The 22,847-nt window shown below is 41.2% G+C and overlaps 1 protein-coding gene across 1 annotated transcript in view; it reads left to right on the forward strand.

The window, feature by feature from the left end:
* The first annotated feature begins 434 nt into the window (after window positions 1–434).
* Window positions 435–22,847, forward strand: part of LOC118851198 (ankyrin repeat and sterile alpha motif domain-containing protein 1B-like) — a 169,132-nt gene continuing 146,719 nt past the window's right edge. The window contains exons 1-2 of the mRNA XM_036760705.1: window positions 435–477; window positions 10,304–10,511. Coding sequence (XP_036616600.1) covers window positions 435–477; window positions 10,304–10,511 — 251 coding nt within the window. The remainder of the gene's footprint in view (window positions 478–10,303; window positions 10,512–22,847) is intronic.

Below are 22,847 nucleotides of genomic sequence, written 5' to 3' on the forward strand. Positions count from 1 at the left end.
CTGAGGAGGAAAAATGGGCATTGTCTGAAGAAATCTGTGTGGATGCACAGGGAACTCAGCCTTCTTGGAGCTAAAAAAGATAGGAATTGATGCAAGGGAAGCAAAGGCAGGTACCAGAGGATGCATATTTGGATATCAGAAGTGCCTTAACTCAAAATGATCTGAAATTGGCAAAGTAAATGAAAACCAAAGGAGGCCTCTCTCTCTGTCTCTTGTGTCTCTGTCTCTCTCTGTCTCTGTCTCCTTTCTCTGATTCTCTCTCTTTCTTTCTCTCTCTCTCTCTCTCTCTCTCTCTCTCTCTCTCTCTCTCACACACACACACACACACACACACACACACACTTCTATGTATACACACACCAGGGAGGAGGCAGCGATGCTCAGTTCTTCAAGGGTGTCTATATTCTTTGTCATGAAGGACATTTGTACCGGAAATGATGGAACAGAAAACTAGTTGTGAGAATGTTGATATCCAAGGTAAGGAGACAGTAAGCATTACCCTTGATAAATTCAAGTATTATGTCCAACATAACTGTCTAACTGCCAACTAAAAGAATGAATGAATGAAAAAAACCCATTTTCTATGTAAAAAATGCTGTTCTAAGTTCTGAGGGATGCAAATAGAAGAACAAGACAGTCCCTGAGATAGGGTTCTAGAGCTGAAATGGTAAATCCTAGTCTCTGATCTGGAGAATGAAACTTTCAGGCAGATGGCAAAACCTGATGTGGTAGACTGCTGAGTCAGTGTCAGTGAAATTGGAAAGACTGAGGTAAATGGGAGTAACCCTTGTTTGGATTAAAACAAGTCAAAGAATATGAATCTGCAAAGTCTAGGCCAAAGAGCTTGACTTTGATTCCTGGGAAATTCTAGAGCATACCTAGAACAGAGAGAATTGCCCACAGTTCTAGGAAATGATAGAAGTGATTTAACAGCTGTAAGACTGCTCCTAGTCTACTCGCGGGAGCAAGGAAGGCAATGTTCAGTATTTCCATTGAAAAAAAATTATAGATTAAAATCTCTGTATGAGCAACAGGCACTCAGTCCAGACAGCCCAGGTGTCCAGTGGGCATGTCTCCTGTTATGTTTCCTGATGATAGTGGTTTTTGGAGGCCTGTTGATTTTGTCTCTCTGAGGCTGTGGGAGTAGGGGGTGACAAGACCAGGAGGACTCTGTGATCAGTCATCCAGGGGAACAGAGAATGAGCAGGGAAGTTGTTTTCAGGTGCAGATGCCTACTGCTCACCTGATGCTGCTAACTGAGCTCTTCCTTTATTTCTAAGAATTTCACTTCTATCGATTTTTTCCCCCTTTGGAAATGATTGAGAGCAAGGTTACATTTTAAGGTATTTTTAAAAGGGAGACTATTGGAAAACTTTTAAAGTGTTATTTTAATTATGTTTTTCTCAAGTAGGGTGTTCAAACTGAACAAAATTTCTTGAATATTATCAAAGATTTCTAATAATAATAATAGCAACAGGTAGGATTTATAGAGCCCTTGAAGATTTACCATAAATTATCTCATTTTATCCTTGTAGTAACTTTGAGGAGTAGATGCTATGTCTATTTTACAGATGAGGAAACTGAGGTTGAGACATGAAATGATTTGCTTAGGGTCCCACAGCTAGTCAGTATCTGAGGTAGGATTCAAACTCAAGGCTTCTTGACTCCAAGTCACTAGATAACACAATAAATAGACTACTGGACTTTGAGTCAGGAAGAACTGAATTCAAATGTTGCCTCAGCCATTTATTATTTTCTGTAACCCCTGGATGAATCACTTAACCTTCGTCTGCCTCAGTCTCCTAATTTGTAATATGGAGCTAATAGCACCTTTCAGAGTTGTTACAAAGATCAAATGAGACAACATTTGTAAAGTGTTTAGCATAGTGCCTGGCACATAGTAGGTACTTACTAATTCCTTCCTTCCTTCCTTCTTTCCTTCCTTCTTTCCTTCCTTCTTTCCTTCCTTCCTTCCTTCCTTCCTTCCTTCCTTCCTTCCTTCCTTCCTTCCTTCCTTCCTGATTTAGACTCATCTTCCTGAGTCCAAATCTTGCCTTAGATGCTTACTAGCTGTGTAACCCTAGGCAAGTTACTTAACCCTGTTTGCCTCAGTTTCTTCATCTGTAAAATAAGCTGGAGAAGGAAACGGCAAACCTCTCTAGTATCTCTGGCAAGAAAATCTCAAATGAAGTCACAACTGAAATGACTGGACACCTGTCTTCTATCCAACCACTGACAGCTCTTCTGTACAAATTCTATAGGCAGTATAAAAAGTAGTTTTATGTTTAAATTCAAAGCTTTTTTATTAAATTAATTTTTAACAAAGTTGTCTGTTATCAAAGTTGTTAGCTGAGAGCACTGTTGTTGGTTTAAGTCTGAATTCCCTATGGAGACCTTCCTACCTGTCTCCCCGCCCCACCCCCGCCAACTTCCCATATCCAGTGCTACATAGTTGGAGAAAACCAGTGTCATTACTAATGGGTTATGGAAGGAACACACAGTCATCATGCATTTCAGCCAAACACTGAGAAATGAGGAGCTTTTAAGGAGTCAGGACAAGCCGTGGCATGGAGAAATCAATACCAATAACCTTCAAAAGAGTAAATCTTGGCACTAGCATAAGGATGACGAAGGAAGCCAAACTACTGGGCAAAGGGACAGTTGGAGATGAGGACAGACAGGAAGCTGTTAAGGTGGCAGAGGGAATTAACATTTGCATGTCATTTACAGTAAACTGGCATTTGGAAGGAGGCAAAGTCAGCAATCAATGTTGGGACAGCCAGGGGATGAAGCTTTGGTTGTATTCTAATTCCCATTAAAAAGTGGCTATTTTTATGTAGGCTGGATAAGTTTATTGTAGTGTTCTCAGCCTAGTTACCAGGAAATATGTTTTAGAGTTGTCAGAAAAGTCCTTTGTACAGCCCAGCATCTAAAAGCGGTGTTGGGAATGAATAATATCCAATGGAACCACTGGAAAGACTCAGCCTGAGTTCAAATTCTGATGCTTCCTGTGTGACACTGGTTCTCAAGCTTTGGTTTGCTTTACGGTATTTTAAAGTTTAAAAATTTTTCCTTCATCACAACCCTGTGAATTCGGCTGCATATGCATGTTCTGTCCAGTATTCCACGCTCAAGTAACACTGGCCTCCTCCCTGCTCCTCAAGCACCACTGGCTTGTTCCTCAAGCCTGGAATGCTCTTCTTCTCCTGCCTCCCCTGGCTTCCTTTAAGACTTGGCTCAAATCCTACCTTCTGCAGGAGACCTTGCCTGCTTCTCTCTGCTGCTAATCCCTTCCTTCTAGGATTAACTTTCATTTACACTGCATATATCTTGTATGCAAATTGGTATTTGCTTCTTGTCTCTGATCAGAAGTAAAAGGACCATCTTTTTTTGCCTCTCCCCTTTTTTTGTTCTTAGAATAGTGCCTGGCTTCTAGGAAGGGCTTAATAAATTCTTGTTGACTGACTATTATCCAGGTCTTTCCAGATGAGGGAAACTGAGTCTCAAAGAAGTGACATCACTTGCTCAGGATCACACAGTTTGTAAGGGTCAGAACCAGTATGTGGGTTCACTTTTCTTGATTTGAATTTCAGGGCTCTGTCCTGTGACAGTTGAGAGAATAGTGTTTTTTAATTAATATTTTTTTTTACTCTAAGAGCCAAAGATGTTTTCTTTAGACTTCCTTGCCTACTTCGTGCAAGAAAGCTCATGAGACGAATGTAGTAAGAACTCATCTATACGTTGCTATACAATACACAACACACTTTCCTTTCAATGCTCTAGAACAAAAGTGTCAAATATTCAGGCCTGCTATAACACGTTTGAGTGTGTCAGAAGCAGGTTAAAATGTAATTAGGAAATACCTGACAAAATAAAAATACAATAAAACATAGGTAATGTTAATATTTGGTTTTCTAAGTCAACATCTCAGTGGCCAGTAGCACAAACTTGTAGCATGGTGGTCCTCCAGTCTATTTGAGTTTGATACCACTGACCTAGTCAACCCTCAAAGATGGTGGTATTAACTTTTTGTGTGTCATAGATTCCTTCGGCAGAGTCTGCTGAAGCCTTTGGACTCCTCAGTCTGTTTTTAAGTGCCTAAAATGAAATACATCAGATTACTAAGGAAATGAACTATACTGAAATACAGTTATCAAAATATTTTTAAAAATCACATTTATGGGTCCCAAGTGAATCAAATAAAAAATTTTTAAGTTAAAAAATGTTTTTTATTTTTAATTTTTTAAAAAAATTTGATTTTCAAATTCTTTCCCTACAGCCCCTTCCCCACCCATTGCGAAGTCAATAATATAATGAGATAATATTTGTAAAGTGCTTGGCACAGTGCCTGACATATAAGTGTTATGTAAATGCTATTATCATTCCTACTGATGGTTAGTATTATAATTGTTATTGTGGTTATTTCTTGCTTTAAGATTATGAGCTGGTGCCAGCCTGCCTTGGTAGAGGGAGTTTCTTCACTTGGGAGTTCCCCATCCAAATGAAATCACACATCTAGTCTCTATTCCTATGGAGAGCATAGATGAGGATAAGAAGATTGCTGATTGCATATATATGTATGTACATATGTGTATATGAATGTGTATATGTGCCTATATGTATATATATATAAGGATATATACACCCCTTTAGGTATACACAAGGGTATAATTACCCCCGTAGGTACATACAAGGGTATATATACACCTGTAGGTATATATGAGGGTGTACACACATATACTTATGTAAATATACACATATACCTGTGTATATATGTAAATATACATATATGTATATGAATATATACATATGTATGTATGTGTATACTTAAAGTCACTTTCAAAGTGATTTTTCCCCCCATATGCTTAGCTACTATGAGGGCTTTGCTCAGGATCATGTACATGTACGTAGTTAAGTGCTGGAAATAAGTTCAGAACTTGGGTCTTCTTGTCCCCAATCTGGCCCTGCCTCCCTTCTCCCTGGCTGCGTTTAGGTTCTGATTTATTCTTGCCCGGGTTTAGCATCTTCGAACTTGGGTTGACCATGACTATTTGGGGTGTGTGTTTGCATAAATATCTTTGATAAAAGAAATAAAGCATAAAGAAGCTCAAATAAATTGGGATGCTTGATAAGCTCAGGCAAACCACTAGGAAAGGGGAGGGGAGACCCTGACTTCATTAGCTGGGAATGGAGGAGCGAATGATGGATGCAGGCCAGGCTCTGTTAGAATGACTGATGAAGCCCCCATTTGCCTGTCAGGTGTTGATGTAGAGGGCTCCCGAGCTGTGCACACTCCATTGGGTGGTTGGGTGAAGTTGCCCGAGGCCTCAAAAAGGGTAGTGCCAGTTTGGTGCCTGACCAGGCTTGTTTCTCTGCCTTTCATGCTGACAGCTGGGGCTGGGGAGAGAGGCCCCTCTGCCATCTTGTCCCCTCCATCTGGTCTCAGTGTGTGCAATCCCTGAGGGCTTCAGTTAGGGACTGAAAAGTAAATCCCCCTGGGATGTTGCCCTCCCCTTCCCACCTTTCTCTTCTGCCATCAGCTCTTCAACACCATCGATGTCTTTTGTTCCCATTTCATCCCTGCACCCCAGTTCCCTTCTCTGCTCTCCATTCTTACGGATCACAATAGAGGTTTCTGCTGGTATGTGTTAATTTAGTACAGAAATCAGAGAAAATAGACTCAGTGGTTGGAGTTGAATGGTTGAGATGGAAACTAATTTTTCTGTAGCTAAGATTTCAATCATTCTACTTACCAATCATGTGATCTTATTTAGTCCCTTCAATGTCACTGGGACTTAGTTTCCTCCTTTGTTATATGAGGGAGTTGGACCAGGTGACTTCTAGTGTCCAAGCTCTAAGTCCTGTGATTCTATTTTCCCCTAATTTCAATAAAGAAACAAACATTTATTGAGCCTGTCATATATATACTCAGCCCAGGGGGATAAGAAGACAAAAACCAAAACAACTCCTTCTTTCTGGGGCTTGTTTTGTGTTTTTGGAGTGAACATGTCAAAGACACAACTTGTACAAAGAGATGCATATGCAATATAAAGAGTGAATAGAATCATTTTGGAATTGGAGAAAGTACTAATGGGGTGGAGTGGCGGTGGGGGGAGGGATGAATCAGGAAGGACCTGTTATAAGAGATCACCACTGAAATATGCTCTTAAGGAAGTTAGGATTTTATGACGAGGAGGTAAGGAAGGAGAACATTATTGATGGTGTGGCTGTGGAAAGAAGTGAATAGCATTCACATTGTGTAGCTGCATCTGCGTGGGCTGGAGAGGGCCATGGAGAATACTAGATTCAGCATCAGAGAGCCTGCATTTGAATCTTGATTCTTGCATTTGCTAGTTGTGTGACCTTAGGTAAGTCACTTCCTTTCTGGACCTCAGTTTTCTTTTCTCTGTAATATGAGGGGATTGGTCTAGATCATCTCTGAGATCTCTCCTGGTTCTGGTTCTATGATTGTGTGATGTCTAAGATTCCTTTCTTTGGGTCCAAGACCCTCATTCTTGGAAGGAAACTGGGACCTCTGAAGTACTTGGTAATTGTGAGGACACTGAGTAAGATTACCTTGGAGATCCCTCCCATGGTCTCTATCTATGTCAGCCATGGTGAAACAGCCTGACCCCTTCCCTGGGGTCCATGAGAGGGATGGCCTTCCACATCTCTTCCAGCTCAAAAGCAATGATGCTGTTTCTATGACTTAAGCATAGTGATTTTGTTCCTCACTTCTGATATTTATGGAAGTTTCACAAATTGTCCACTCAAAGGCTGTCTCTGACCGATTGCATTGCCATCCATTTTTTTTAAAAAGCAGAACCCAGAATTTTGAAGTGGATAAGTGTCCTTTCGCCCTACCTAAAAGCTGACTTCCCTTTTCCAGAAATCCACTGAATAGTAAGTGGCATCCTCGACATTCTTGTCTTCTGGGCAGGAGAGCTGGTTGGTGTAAAGTGAATGGGGACTGGCTGGTCCAAGGACAGAACGTACTCAGTCTTTTTTACCTTTTTTTTTCTTGTTGTTGCTACGGGGGTGTGGATAAATTTTAGAAATCCCACCTCTAAAAATCCAATGTTAATGAAAATAGGTATGGAAAAGGAAAGGGGGAAGAGGAAATTCACCATTTTTGAAATGCATAATCCATTTTATTTTAATCCTAGGCACTTCCCTCTTCTGGACACAAAATAGATGCTTTGACATCCCACCCCCCCCACAGCCAAGCGTTAAGATTTTTCTGGAGCTGCTCCAGTGGTATGTCAAATGCAGCTTTGAAAATGCATTCACTAGTCTTAGAGTGAAACAGCCTGGGCAGACACCATGGGCTGGATTAGCTTGCTTTTAAAAAGCATCCACCCTGGTGGATCAGTTGGGATACAAAAGCAGGGTATGAACTGGCTTATTATTGTTTCTGATTAGAGCAGAGGACTGTTTGCATATGAACAGATTTCATTGTTAACAAAATCTGCATAATATTATAAATACAATACAGTTGGGGGGGTGGGAGTTGGATAGAGACACAATGGCTTTTAGCATGGTAGAGGACAGATTATGATTCAGAAATGTTCATCTAATGGGGGAGCTTTTCCTTGATTTAATCTGAGAAGAAAATGACAATGGGGAAAATGAGCCCCTCTTAGGAGCTAATGCAAAAAAAAAATAATCAGGGTTTTTAACTCATAATATAATTTGATTTGTATCAAAAGTGGCAATAACACTTGCTAATATTTCTATAGCACATTAAGGTCTGTCAAGTGCTTTGCATGCTAGAGCAGAGAGAGCTCTGCATTCAGAGTCCAAAGATCTGCTGGACTACCTGGGTGACCTTGGACAAGTCACTTAAACTCAGTTTCCTATCTCAGTAAAATAAAGATCTTAGGATAAGTGATTTAGAGTTGGAATGCGCTCCGAGTGTCATGCAGTTGAGCTTCCTCACTTCACAGATGAAGATGCTGAAGCTCAGAGATGTTGTCTAGGGTCCCACAGTTACTAAGTGCCAGACTCTATGTGCTAAGATTTTTGGAGAACATACCCTTGAACTCCTAAGTATGGGAAAGAGAAGGAAATATGCAATCTGTTCTTCTAGTTTTCCTTCATATGAACATAGAGCTATAACAAACATTTTTACCCCTTGATTAGCACAAAAAAGGTTTTCTGATCCACTTTTAAAGATAAATTCTGTGTGTGTGTGTGTGTGTGTGTGTGTGTGTGTGTGTAAGTAAGACCCCTGGGACAAAGTTCCCTGAAGATGGAAGTAGAGACCCTGGGATGCTGGTCCCTGTGGACCAACACTGGTGAGGCTGTAGGGATATGTGTGGGTGAGAGGTGAGTTGTAGGAAGCCTACTATGTGGTGCTTTTCTATTTTAATTAATTATTCTTCCTGACTAGAGGCAATGTTTGCATAGAGAGGTGCCTTTACAATCAAGAGGACCCAGGTTGAAGTCTGCTTTGTCACAGACTGACTGTGTGAGCCTGGTCCAGTCACTTCCTGTCTGAGTGCCCCCAGACGGTTCTTTAACACTATAAGTTGCAGAGTGGGTGCCAGTCTTCATTGATAGAGGGAATTTCTCCTCTGAATGTTCTCCATAGGAATAAAAATCATAGGTCCAGATCAAGCCAAACGTGTTTTTGCTTACTGGGTGCTAAACTTAGTCATTTCCAGCTGCTGAAGAACTGAAAGTGTGGTTAGCATCCTTCGAATCGGTGAGTCTTAAATGGACCCCCTAAATTTCAGAAAGCCCATTATCTTAGATGAAAAAAAATGCATTTAAAAATTTCACTGTCATAGATTTCCTTCATAAGCCAGTGTATTTGATTTTATTCTTTTAAAAACATCGTTCTGAGGTGTTTCTAGGCTTTACAAAAGAGGTCCTTGACACAGAAAGATGAAGAATCCCAGCTCTAAATGTTGGCGCCCTTGGATATGGTCCCAGTTGCTCCAGCCTCACTAATGCTCTGAGTATGGTATGACAGGAGCTGAGGAGGGTAAGAACTGGCCTTTCTGAGGCAGTACAGGGTTTGGACATTTTCCTTCTTGTAGTAAGATGGGGAAGGCCTGCCTTAAGACTGAAATGACCATACCATTAGGTCTGGGACTTCCGATACTGTATTGGTCTGAAGCATACAAATAATTCAAACAGGGCATGCCAGAAAAGGGTCAGGGAAGGCTGACACAAAGCAGAGTCAGACAGGAATTAACTTTATGTTGTCGAAACAGTGCCATTTATTTCCCAAGGCCTTTCCTGACCTCAGATCATTGCTTGTCAGAATCTCTGTTCAACCTCCATCCCTCACCCCACATTCCCGGCTGGGTCCCAGATTTTCTCATATAGTGGATCAGTCTCTGTCTGGGGAGAAAGCTTCTAAAGGACCCTGGCTGATCCCACATTTGATTCTGAATCAGATCACTTGAACAAATGAACTCAAGATTGAGGCCTTGGCAAGGATGTTACAGTGGCTGGTATCCAAGAATTTATACTCACAGAGCTCCTTCCTCTCCCCCTCCCCTACCCCCCAGAGGCTGTGTATTTGTTGAAGGCACAAAATTGAAATGTAAATTGATTGCTTTGGGGAAGTTTTGGCTCAAAAGAAAGAGATGCAAATTTTTTTTACTCTCAAAAACTTCAATATTATTAAGATTGCGAGTGGGGGTGGGGAGGTAGAACATTCACTTGCAACTCCCCTTTATGAGCCCTTAAAAACCTCCAGGACCTTTGACATTTGTGCATGCCCTTTTTCATAGCCTACATTCCAATAATTCTCATATACCCACAGCTCCTTACAGGATATGGGTTTTTTGATAAATCACACAGGACTAAAATGCACAAACTGTTTGGGTAGCAATTTTAATTTTAAATGTAAAGATTAACATGATGGAAAATAGCTCTTAGAAATGGAGAGTGTGCTTTTTTTTTTAACAATCATCCTAACACACACACTCACACTTAAACACACAGTTAATGTTGAATCTCAGCAGAATCCCAACAGTGGATTACAGACACAGAAGTTCTGGGTCACCCAGTTGGCAGAGAAAGAGAACATATGTATAAGCCCTAGGCTACTTAGTGTCCCTGGTGAAGGGTAAAGAGGCCTATGGCCAGAGAGAAACTGGACTGAAGCATCCGTGAGCTTACTATATAGTTCATCTGTCTGTCGGCAAGGAAAGAACACAGAATCTGGAGTCAGTGAAGCTGGATTCAGAGTGTGGTTCAGAGACTCTGGTCCTGGAACGAGGCGGGGGTGGGGGCAGTGGTCCTTAGGTAATAATAAGCATTTATTAACTAATTACTCTGTTGGCAGGCACTCTCCTGGGGTCTGAGAATGAGAAGTCAGAAGTGAAACACATCTTGCCTGATACAACTTCCATCAGGAGAGCCGAGAGATGTGTACACATACAGGAAGAGCTCTTTATCCTTGTTGTCATGGACCCCATCAGCAATCTGGGGAAGCCTGAGGACCCCTTGTCATTAGAACGATTTAAAATGCGTACTATAAAATCTATAGGATTGTAAGGGAAAGCAATTCTTTTGAAATATAGATACCCACACATACACACATGCATGCATGAACATATGTGTGTACAACATACATGCATACAGACACATGCTCACAATGCATACAGTATACATACATGTATATGTATGCACAATATAAACGTGCATTCTATACATATATGCACACATATACACACACATTTGTGATCCCTAGGTCAAGAACGTCTGCTCTAGAGAATGACCAAGAAACAGAGGGAGAGAAGGAAGAGTGAACCCACCTCCTGATGTAGTTTCACAGCTTCTTCCAAATTGTCATTTACCTTGGTGTTGTTGGCATCTCTGTATTCCCATGGCAGGAAATTTTAAAGTGTTGACATTCATCATGGTTGTTTTTGCTTAGTTCTTTGCCTGACCTTGCAAAGTTGGCCAGATATCTGCCTGATTAAGGTATCTTCTCTTGTCCGCCATTCTCTTGGCTATTAGGATTCATTTTAAATGCCTCTCATGCATGTTTTTTTTCCCCATCTAAACAAGGTAAATGGTTATGTAAAAGACATGGCAAGTAGGGTAAGGGCCAAGGCTTTTTGTGGAAGGGAGAGAAGCACGTATAACCTGCTAATAAAACTGGGCTTTCTAAAAGAGTGATCTTAATATGACCATTTCTCCTTCTCCTCTGGATTGTTTCTTCCACCCTCAGAACTAATAGCTAGGTGGCGCCATAGTAGATAGAGCTGTTTGTTGTCCAGTCATTTTTTCAGTCAAGTCCAACTCTTCATGACCCCATTTGGGGTTTTCTTGACAGAGATAATGCAGTGGTTTGCCATGTCCTTCTCCCATTCTTTTTACAGATGAGGAAACTGAGGAAAACAGGGTGAAGTGACTTGCCCAGGGTCACACAGCTAGTAAGTGTCTTAGGCTAGATTTGAACTCAGGAAGATGAATCTTCCTGACTGTAGGCCTGTCACTCTATGCACTATGGTGCCACCTAGTGGCCCTTTAGTTAAAAAAAAAGAAATACCACATGGTAGGCTTGGGGAAGCTCCTTTCTCACCCCACCCTGTCTTGTCTTCCCCTCTCTCAGAGCAGTATGCTGTAGAGAAAAGAACACTAGATTTGGAGTTGGCGATCTGGGTTCAAATTCTACCACTCACATGTACTTCTTGGGTGATGGTGGGCTAGTCATTTCACTTCTGTTTCCTCATCTGTAAAATGTGGGGTTGTACTAGATGACATTGAAGGTCTTGCTCTAAACATATGATGCTATAATCTGTGGCCATCTGCCCAGAAGCTACCTGGAGGAAGTATCCTGGGTCTCTCTCCCTTCCATTGTGTGTGGATGTATTTGCTATCCATTGGCAGAGTCACATGGGCTCATGCACCCACACACTTGAGAGACATGAATGTATAGCCTTCGAGGACTTGAACCAGTGGAGTATTTTTATGGCTAATTCAGATGTTATTGAATTAGCAAAGGAGAAATTTGGGCTCCATATGTCTTTGTCAGAAGCAAATAAAGCTATCTGGTGTAAGCTTGACGTTAACTTAGTCTTCACTGGAAAAGAACAATCAAGCAAATTTAATCTATTTATACAAAACTAACTCTGTCCCTGAAGTGAGTAAACAGAATTGGGGGAGCTCTGCTTAAGACTGTAAAGTGCCTACAACTCTTTTGAAAGAACAAAAAAAGGGGAAGAAGAAAAATGGGTCTATTATGCTTGTGAAAACCCAGAAGGAATTGCTTCATTTTGTGTATGCGTACAATCTGCTAACTCTTGTAGATGATGGGAAGGAGGATAATTTCCAAATGATAGGTACACAGTGCAAATCTCTGTTGGGGGAGGGGGAGGTATTTAAGATGCTCTGAAGCTGAAGGGGAATGCAAGGGAAATTTTATCCTTGTGTTTGTATTTTCAAAGTCTAAAGGCATGTATCTGTGTCTTTTGGGAGCATCTTGCCTCCTGCCCTTGTGGTCCTGAATCTCAGAAGAACTCTGGGGAATATGGCTGACCATTTTAGAATGTTTCAGTGCTCAGAGACATTAGATTGAAGAACCCACAATATTATCCAATCTCTTCCCCGAGAGCCATGGGGAGTCTGCAGAGTAGGGTAGAAATGGGGTTTCTGTGCAGCTCAATTCAGATTTTGCCTCAGATGTTTACCATGTGTGTTACCACTTGCAATTCACTTAGCCTTCCTGGAAAACCAGTTTCACCCTTTGAAAAGTATAGAGGTTGGATTAGATACCCTGTGTGGTCTCTTCTAGCTCTAAATGTATGGTCTTCTAACTCTGATCTTGGTCAGAATCCCACCCCCCCCAAAGAAAAACCCCAAGGAAAAACAACCCCATATTCCTGGTGCTTGCTTTGAACAAATCATTATTTAAGGATTAAACAAAATAGAATATCTTGCTTCCTTCTAGTTTATAAAGTCAATAATAATAATGATAAGAATAGCTGACATTTATATAGCACTTCTTATGTACCAGGCACTATACTAAGCACTTTGCAAATATCTCCTTTGATCCTTTCAACAAACCTGGGAAATATGTGCTATTATTTTCCCCATTATGTAGATGAAGAGACTGAAGCAGACAGAGGTTAAATGACTTGCTCAGGGTCACACAGATTGTATGTATCTGAGGCTGGATTTGAACTCAGGTCTTCCTGACTCTAGTTCCAGAACTATATCCTTTGTATCACTTGGATGTCTCTAACCTCAACAAGTGCGTGAATAGCAGTCATGTACGGGGAGCTGTGTATACAAAGAAAAGAAAATGAAAAATATGCTGTCTTGTGGCTTATATTCTATTGGGAGGGGGATTCAGGATGTGCATCAAAGGTGTCAAACACAAGGTCTTTGGGCAGTATTGCAGCTGGCAATACTCCCAGTGCAGCCCAGAACCAGATTAAAATATAATTGGAAAGTATTTAATGGGCTAAATAAAAATAGAGTAGAACATAGATAGTGCTAATATGTGGTTTTCTAAGTCAATATGTGGCCCGCAGGGATTCTTCTACATGGTTTAGTGGTCTCTATTTCTATTTGAGTGTGACACCATTGATATATGAGGATAAGTAAATCTGTGATAATTTGAGGTCAGGGAGAGTGCTAGGAAGGGTCCTTCTGGTGAGAAGTGCTACTTGAGATGAATTCGTAAGTTAAGGAATCTGAGAGCTGGGTCATATTTGGCAACAGCAAATAGGCCAGTTTGGCTAGAAAGAATGTGAGAAGGGTTATTAAAGGGGTTACTAAAGAGACTAGAGGTAGGCTAGGAAGGTCTTTTCCTGCTAAACTGACCAGATCTATGCTTTGCAAAGTTCATGTTGGAAGCTTGATTAGAAGGAGTAACTAGTAACTAGAAGGAGAGAGACCACTGAGGAAGCTGTTGTAGTCATTTAGGTGAGAGGTATCGAAGGACTGAACTACGGTAGGTGCCGTGTGAATGGAAACAAGAAGAAAGATCCTAGTAGTGTTGAGGTAGAATTGACAAGACTTGGCTATCAATTGGATATTGGGGATGAAAGAGAAGAAAAAGTTGAGAATGACTCTAAGGTTGTGAATCTGGCTGACTAGAAGGATAATATTTAACATTCCCTCAACCAAGGATTTCTAATTGGTTTTTATGTGTTGTGGACTCCTTTGGCCATCTGCTAAAGTCTATGGGCTCCTCTGAATAATGTCTTCAAATGCTTAAAATAAAATGCATAGGACTATAAAGACCAATGATATTAAAATATGCTTATCAAAATATTTGAAAAATTCGTGAACTGCAGGTTAAGGACCCATCTGTCCCACACAAAAATAGAGAAAATTGGAGGAGGGGAAGGTTTAGGGAGAAAGAGGATTAAGTATGCTGAAATTGTGATACTTGTAGGATAACCAGGCTGAGGAAGCAGATAGCAATGTGTCACTGGCATTCAGGAGACTGCAGGTAGATATAGAGGCAGCCCCAAAGTCTTAGCCCATCTGGAAGCTAGGAAGACTCCCAATGGCACTAAAACTTTTGGGATAGGCTATACAGATTTGGGAATGGTCTGCTTAGAGATGAAAAATGAACCCGTGGAAGCTGATAAGATGACCAAGTGGGTGTAGAGAGAAGAGATGAGGTTCCATATCAAAGCCGGTTAGGTGATGAGACTTGGAGAAAGGTCCAGTGAAGGAGACTGAGGAGAGGCCAGGTAAATTGCTGATGTTATTTATTTGGTTGCAGTGATGTTAGATTATAGACATTATGAGAATACTTTCAATAGGTTAATTACAATGAATGTCCTATGTCATATTGGCAGGAAGCAAGGTGGCATAGTGGATGGACCCCTGGATTTGGAGTCAGGAAGACTCGAGTTCAAATCTGTGTGACTTTGGGCAAGCTGCTTAAGATCTTTTTGTCTCAGTTTTCTCATCTATAAAATGGAGATGCTAACAGCACCAGCTCCCAGGGTTGTTCTGAGGATCGAAGGAAATAATAATTGTGAAGTATATAGCACAGTGCTTGGCACAAAGTAAGCACTATATAAATAGGTTATTATTATTTATTATTATATTTATTTACATTGTATGTGTATCCTAGGTTACTGGGCTCACAATGATAATACTTTGCTAGATTCTGCCTATAAATGGTGGACTTTGTATTTGGGGAAGGAGCTTGACAAACTGGTGCACATCTAGTCAGCAGTGAAAAAAAATCCTGAATTTGGAATTGGAATTTGAATTTGAATCTTCCCTGGAATACTCACTAGTTAAGTGACCCTGGGCAAGTCAGTTTCCTGAGACTCCAAGCCTCAGTTTCTTCATCTGTAGAATGAGACAGTTGGACTAGATATTTCAGATCCTTTTGAACTCTATATCCTAAGAACTGGGAATGTTTTGTCTAGAGAAGGACTCAATCAATGGGCGTTAGTATGCGAAACAGTGATTGATATAAAGACACTGATGAAACTACCTTATGAATTTGGAGAAAAGTCCTGGGAGAAGAGTTGGGCTTATTCTTCTTGGCCCCAGAGTCAAGGACTGAGACTAGTGGGATGGAAGTTATAAGGAGTCAGGTTTCAGCTCAGTAAAAGGAATAACTTCCTAGTAATAAGGGCTGTCTAAAAATGGAATGAGCTGTCTCATTAGATCTAGTGAGTCTCCTGTCATTGCACATATTCAAGGGGAGACTGACTGTCTAGTTGAGGATTTTGGAAAAGAGTTTTATGCTTCAAGTAGAGGTCAGAGGACAGGCACACTAAAGCCAGTCAATCAAGCATTAATTGAATGAGTGAAAAAAATATGAAGTATTTACTAGGTTTATGATGACAATGTGCTAAGAGCTTGGGGGTACCAGGACAAAAAGTGACAGTTTTCCTGAGTTTTCATTCTAATGGGAGAAAGAGCATGTAATGGGTAGTGGATGTCAGGAGGGAGAAAAACAAGCATTTATTAAGCACTTACTATATGCCAGACTCTCTGCTAGGTGCTGGGAATACAAAGATTAATGTGAAATAATGTAACCCTTTGGTCCTGAAGGCATCGAGGGGGCCATATCAGTAGACTTAATGTCAGGAAAACCTGAATTCAAATCTTGCGTCAGACATTTATTCACCAAGAAACCCTAACTTAACCTCTTTCAACCTCAGTTTCTCATCTGTAAAATGGGGATAATAATTGCACTTACCTTCCAGGGTGGTTGGAAGGTCAAATGAGATAATATATGTAAAGTAAATCTTGAGATGTCATGTACATGCCAGCTATGATTCTTTTAGTGGTACCTGGTTAGATTCAACAGAAGAAAGCTGTGTTTGTTTTCTTGAAAAATATCAGGCTGCAAATATTCTTGTAGGACTATCTAATCATGATGAGAAGCAGTTTGCAAAGCCAGGATGACCCAGCATTAGGCATACTTGTGGGTTTCATAGCCTTGGCCAGCGGTCCCAGAGCATGCTGGGGTGTTCTTGCCCCAATGCACTTAGCAGACTCACCACACAATACAAAGGACTGTCAAACTTTTGGGGAGTCTTGTTTTACTGGCTGTGGTTTTTGACAAGTCAGTCTGTTGCTATATTATTGAGCTCCTGCTATTGGGTCTGAGCTTTCATGGAGAGGATACAAAAGGAGGAGTTTCTGACCTTGAGCATCTTGGTGTTTTTAGAGAGACACTGTGGCTTTGGACATGAAATCAGAAAGACCCAGCTTTGAATCCTGCCTCGGATTCTTACTAGATGTGTGACTTTTGGCAAGTCACTTACCTGCTCATGGGCTCAGTTTCCTTATTTGCAAATTGAGGATAATAGCACCCCCTTTCAGAGCATCAAATGAGGGAATATAAATCTTTATATTCTTATGAATGGCAGCTATTGCTGCTTTTTAAAAATAATCCATCCTTTTTTTTGGAGGGTGGAGGGGCAGGGCAATCGAGATTAAGTGGCTTCCCCAAGGTCACACAGCTAGTAAGTGTGTCAGGTATGTGAGGTCAGATTTGAAGTTAGGTCCTCCTGATTCCAGGGCCAGTGATCTACTCACTGCACCACCTAGTTGCCCCTTTATAATCCATTTCGATGGATATTGCATGAAAAAGAGGAAGCTTCTCTTTAGGACTGGCCTTAAGCAGAATTATGAAATAGGTGATGTCTCTATGGTAACCCAGGCCTCTCCATTCTGTATAGTTTTGCTTCTGTGGATGTGTGCCCTCATCCCTTTAAGGTACCCTGTGCTCTCATAAGCATTTTCTTTCTCCCTTTCTCTTTCTGTCAGAGGGGAAGAATTTCTGTCAGAAACTCTTATGAGCTGTTTAGATGTGTCTCAGTTCCTTTGCTCCAAAGCAAGTGGTTTAAAAGCATGAAGAGATTTTTTACCAGGAATTTATAGGTTCACAGATTAAGAGCTGGAAGGAGCTTCAAAGGTTTCCTGGGTTAATACCCTTATTTTGTTGTTTAGTCATATCAGTTGTGTGGTAACTCTTCTTGACCCTGTTTAGGGTTTTCTTGGTAGAGATAATGGAGTGGTTGGCCATTTACTTCTCCACTTCATTTTGCAGATGAGGAAACTGAGGCAAACAGTGTGAAGTGATTTGCCCAGGGTCACACAACTAGCTGGATTTGAACTCAGGTAGATGACTCTTTCTGACTTCAAACCCAGCATTCTATCCACTATGGCGCCACCTAACTGCCCAGTCCCCTCATTTTATAGATGAGAAAATGGAGACTCATAAATTAAAGGAGGCTTGTCCAAGGTCACATTGTAAGTGGCAAAGCTGGGATTGGAACCCAGGCCTTCTGGCTCCAAGTTGATCGTACTTTCAGCTGTACCACAGTGCCTTTTGTTATTTGACTGTTTTAGGTAATTGGTACCTTTCTGTGGTAAATGGGGAATACTAGGGTAACTCCAAAATATTTCAGAAATCCAAACTTGTAATGAAAAGAACCATAGATTTGGAGTCAGGAGACCTGGAGTCAAATCCAGCCTTTGTTATTGTACCTATGTCACTTTGGCCAAGGCATTTGATTCCTCTGGACCTGTTTCCCCTTCTGTAAAATGATGGGGTTGGATTAGATGTTCTCCAAATTTCTTTTCTGATAAAAATATATGTGGTGCTGTGAATAGAGTGTTGCACCTGATGTCAGGAAGACCTGAGTTCAAAACCAGCCTCAGAAACTTACTGGTTGTATGACCCTGGGCAAGTCACTTAGTCTCTGTCTGCCTCAGTTTTTTCAGCTGTAAAGTGGGGATGATAATAGTACCTAACCCTCCAGGGTTGTGAGGATAGAGATACTATTTGTAAAGTGTTTAGCAAAACCTTAAAGTGGCCATATGAATGTTAGCTAATAACAATACTACCTGAGTGACTTTGGACAAGCCACTTAACCTTCACGAGCCTCAGTTTCCCCATACATAGAATGATGGAGTTGGACAAGGTCACCCGTGAAGTTCCTTCTAGCCCTTAATCTATATTGCTTTATATCGGTATTGGTACTGCCTCTACTAATGCAAATCATGACCACAGTGTGACTCAGTAGATGGTCTTTGAGAGATGCTGTGGGTCCTAAATTCATAAATCTAGTTAACTTGGTCAACATGCTGTATCTCCCTTAGCAGATTTTTAAACTCCTTGATGGTAGGAACCATGTCATTTTTATTTCCATTAGTCAACAAGAGCCTCAAGGCTAAACTGAACTTGGCAAAATTAATTTTCTGCTAACAGATGCAGAGTCCTTTCACTGACTGCTACTTGAAGCCTTTCCAAGTTGGGACCAGCTACTAGAGCTGACCTTCTTTTGGTGGAACTTTAAGAACCCAGGGCCCCGTCTCTATTGTATTGGGACATCAGAGGTGGACTTTAGTGGGGGTTTCTGGCCAACTTCATTTCTCCACCTATGCTTCTTTGTTTTAATAAGAGGCAGCCCAATGTAGTGAATGGAATACTGGACCTAGAAACAGGAATACCTGGGAATAAACCTAATCCCTCAGACTCTGGGCCTTAGTTTGCTCCCCTTGCTGTTGTTGTTGGTTCTTCATTCTCAGAGAGGACCAATGACAGCACAAGAGTGTTGTTTTGACTTGCAAATGAATTAGATCTAAGTGAGACAGCTGAGCAAAGACAACAGCCTCACTCTCTTAGACTGCTGATTTTTCACTCTGCCTCAAGCCTCCTCCCACTTCAATCAATCCTCTACACAGCCGCCAAAGTTAGTCACTGAAAGAGGAGACCTAGATTCATCAATTTCCTGCCCCATGCAGTATGCTTCTATAGCTCCCTCTTGCTTCTGGGATCTTAGAGTGTTACAGATGAAAGCATAGTTTATGTTGGAGAAGAGGAGGGAAAGTTCTGTCCTAGTGGTCTTTTTTTTTTATATAAAATTGAACATATAGAGGGAAATGGTGATAGTTTAGTAGACATGAACTTTTCTGCTCAGGAATCAATCTAGATCCTTTTGACTGGGGTGGATCTGAGCCTTACAGACTTCTTAAAGCTAACATGGATAGAGGTATGCCACTTTGGGTCATCTGAGTCCGAACTTTCGGTCTTTGGGCTGAGCCTTGTTTTTTTTGGGGGGGGGGTTCTTTTATTTCCATTATTTATTTATTTAATATTTTTAGTTTTCAGCATGAATTTTCACAAGAGTTTGAATTACAAATTTTCTCCCCATTTCTACCCTCCTCCCCACTCCAAGATAGCATATATTCTGATTGCCCTGTTGCCCAGTCAGCCCTCCCTTCTGTCACCCCACTCCCCTCCCCCATCCCCTTTTCCCTTACTTTCTTGCAGGGCAAGATAGATGTTTATGTCCCATTGCCTGTATATCTTATTTCCTTAGTTGCATGCAAAACTTTTTTTTTGAACATCTGCTTTTAAAACTTTGAGTTCCAAATTGTCTCCCCTCTTCCTTCCCCACCCACCCTCCCTAAGAAGGCAAGCAATTCAACATAGGCCATGTGTATCATTATGCAAAACCCTTCCACAGTACCCATGTTGTAAAAGACTAACTATATTTTGCTCCTTCCTATCCTATCCCCTTTAATTCAATTTTCTCCTTTGATCCTGTCCCTTTTCAAAAGTGTTTGCTTTTGATTGCCTCCTCCCCCTACCTGCCCTCCCTTCTATCATTCCCCCTTTTTATCTCCTTACTCCTTCTTTCCTGTGGGGTAAGATACCCAATTGAGTATGTGTGTTATTCCCTCCTCAGATCAAATCTGATGAGAGCAAGATTCACTCATTCCCTTTCACCTGCCCCCTCTTTCCACCCAACAGAACTGCTTTTTCTTGACACTTGTATGTGAGATAATTTACCCCGTTCTATCTCTCTCTTTCTCCCTCTCTCATCCCTTAATTTGATTTTATTTTTTTAGATATCATCCCTTCATGTTCAACTCACCCTGTACCCTCTGTCTATATATATGTATATTCCCTTCAGCTACCCTAATACTGAGGTCTCATGAATTATACACATCATCTTTCCATGTAGAAATGTAAACAAAACAGTTCAACTTTAGTAAGTCCCTTGTGATTTCTCTTTCTTGTTTACCTTTACATACTTCTCTTGATTCTTGTGTTCGAAAGTCAAATTTTCTATTCAGCTCTGGTCTTTTCACTGAGAAAGCTTAAAAGTCCTCTATTTTCTTGAAAATCTATATTTTGCCTTGGAGCATGATACTCAGTTTTGCTGGATAGGTGATTCTTGGTTTTAATCCTAGCTCCATTGACCTCTGGAATATCATATTCCAAGTCCTTCAATCCCTTAATGTAGAAGCTGCTAGATCTTGTGTTATTCTGATTGTGTTTCCACAATACTCAAATTGTTTCTTTCTGGCTGCTTGCAATATTTTCTCCTTGATCTGGGAGCTCTGGAATTTGGCAACAATATTCCTAGGAGTTTTCTTTTTGGGATCTATTTGAGGAGGCAATTGGTGGATTCTTTCAATTTATATTTTACCCTGTAACTCTAGAATAGCAGTGCAGTTCTCCTTGATAATTTCTTGAAAGATGGTATCTAGGCTCTTTTTTTGATCATGGCTTTCAGGTAGTCCAATGTTTTTTAAATTATCTCTACTGGATCTATTTTCCAGGTCAGTGGTTTTTCCAATGAGATATTTCACATTGTCTTCCATTTTTTTTATTCCTTTGCTTCTGTTTTGTATCTTGATTTCTCATGAAGTCACTAGCTTCCACTTGCTCCAGTCTAATTTTTGAGGTAGTATTTTCTTCAGTGGTCTTTTGGGCCTCCTTTTCCATTTGGCTAATTCTGCCTTTCAAGGCATTCTTCTCCTCATTGGCTTTTTGGAGCTCTTTTGCCATTTGAGTTAGTCTATTTTTTAAGGTGTTGTTTTCTTCAGTGTTTTTTTGGGTCTCCTTTAGCAAGTCATTGACTTGTTTTTCATGGTTTTCTTGCATCCTTCTCATTTCTGTTCCCAGTTTTTCCTTTACTCCTCTAACTTGCTTTTCCAAATCTTTTTTGAACTCTTTCATGGCCTGAGACCAGTTCATGTTTTTCTTGGAGGGTTTTGATATAGGCTCTTTGACTTTGTTGACTTCTTCTGGCTATATATTTTGACCTTCTTTGTCACCAAATAAAGATCGCAAAGTCTGAGTCTGAATCTGAGTCTGTTTTCACTGCCTGGCCACGTTCCCAGCCAACTACTTGACCCTTGAATTTTTCGTTGGGGTATGACTGCTTGCAGAGTAGAGAGTACTTTGTTCCAAGCTTGAGGGGATGCGCTGTTATTTTCAGAGCTATTTCTACACAGCAAGCTCTGCCACACCAGGGATACTCCTCCCCCAAGAACCACCCACCTGGACAGGACTCAGATCTTCAGCAGGCTCTTCACTCCTGCTCTGATCCGTCACCTAATTCCTCCCACCAGGTGGGCCTGGGACCTGAAGCAACTGCAGCTGTAGTTCTGTAGCTGCACCACCTCCACTTCCCCTGGGGGGTGGTGGCCAAACTGCCAACTCCTATCACTCTGTCCCCCTGCAGCTTTTCCCACTAACCTTCTCTGTTGTCTTTGGTGTTTGTGGGTTGAGAAGTCTGGTAACTGCCACAGCTCCCTGATTCAGGGTGCTAGGGCCTGTTCTTGCCTGGCTCCTGGTCTGGTTGGTCTGGGCGCAGCCCACACTGGACTCTGCTCTGCTCTGCTCCCAGCTCCGTGCACGATAGACCTTACCCAGCAACCATTCAGGCTGTCCTGGTCTGGAGCCCTGCTTCCCTCTGCTATCTTGTGGGTTCTGCAGTTCTGGAATTTGTTCAGAGCCATTTTCATAGGTGTTTGGAGGGTCCTGTGGGAGAACCCTAGGCAAGTCCCTGCTTTCCAGCTGCCATCTTGGCTCTGCCCCTGATGGGTGCTTTAAATCCCTGGGCTGAGCCTTGTAAAGCAGCATGGCATAGTGGGTAATGGTGGACCTGACACCAGAAATAATTCCTATTGGAATAGATGGACTGGGTCCACATAAAGTGACTAACTACTTCCCTCAGATTTCTGGGGTAACCCTGAGGGAATAGGTTTCTCACTGATAACTAACCAGACAGACTTCAATTAACTTGTAGAAAGTGGTATTTACTAAATTGGAGGCAGTTAGGTGGCTCAGTGGATAGAGTGCTGGACCTGGAGTCAGGAAGACCTGAATTCAAATTTGACCACAGACATTTTTGCTGTGTGACCCTGGATAAGTCACCCAATCTGTTTGCTTTAATCTACTGGAGAAGAAAATAGCAAACCACTGCAGCATATTTGCCAAGAAAACCTTAGGATAGTATTGCATGCCATGGTCCATGAGATCACAAAGAGTTAGACATGACTAAACAACTGAAAAACTACAAAATTTACTAAATTGGAATAGTAAAAACAGTTGGTATGAGAAGTTAGAGACTCACTATCCTACA

Source organism: Trichosurus vulpecula, chromosome 5 (assembly GCF_011100635.1).
Source record: "Trichosurus vulpecula isolate mTriVul1 chromosome 5, mTriVul1.pri, whole genome shotgun sequence".
Taxonomy (NCBI): domain Eukaryota; kingdom Metazoa; phylum Chordata; class Mammalia; order Diprotodontia; family Phalangeridae; genus Trichosurus; species Trichosurus vulpecula.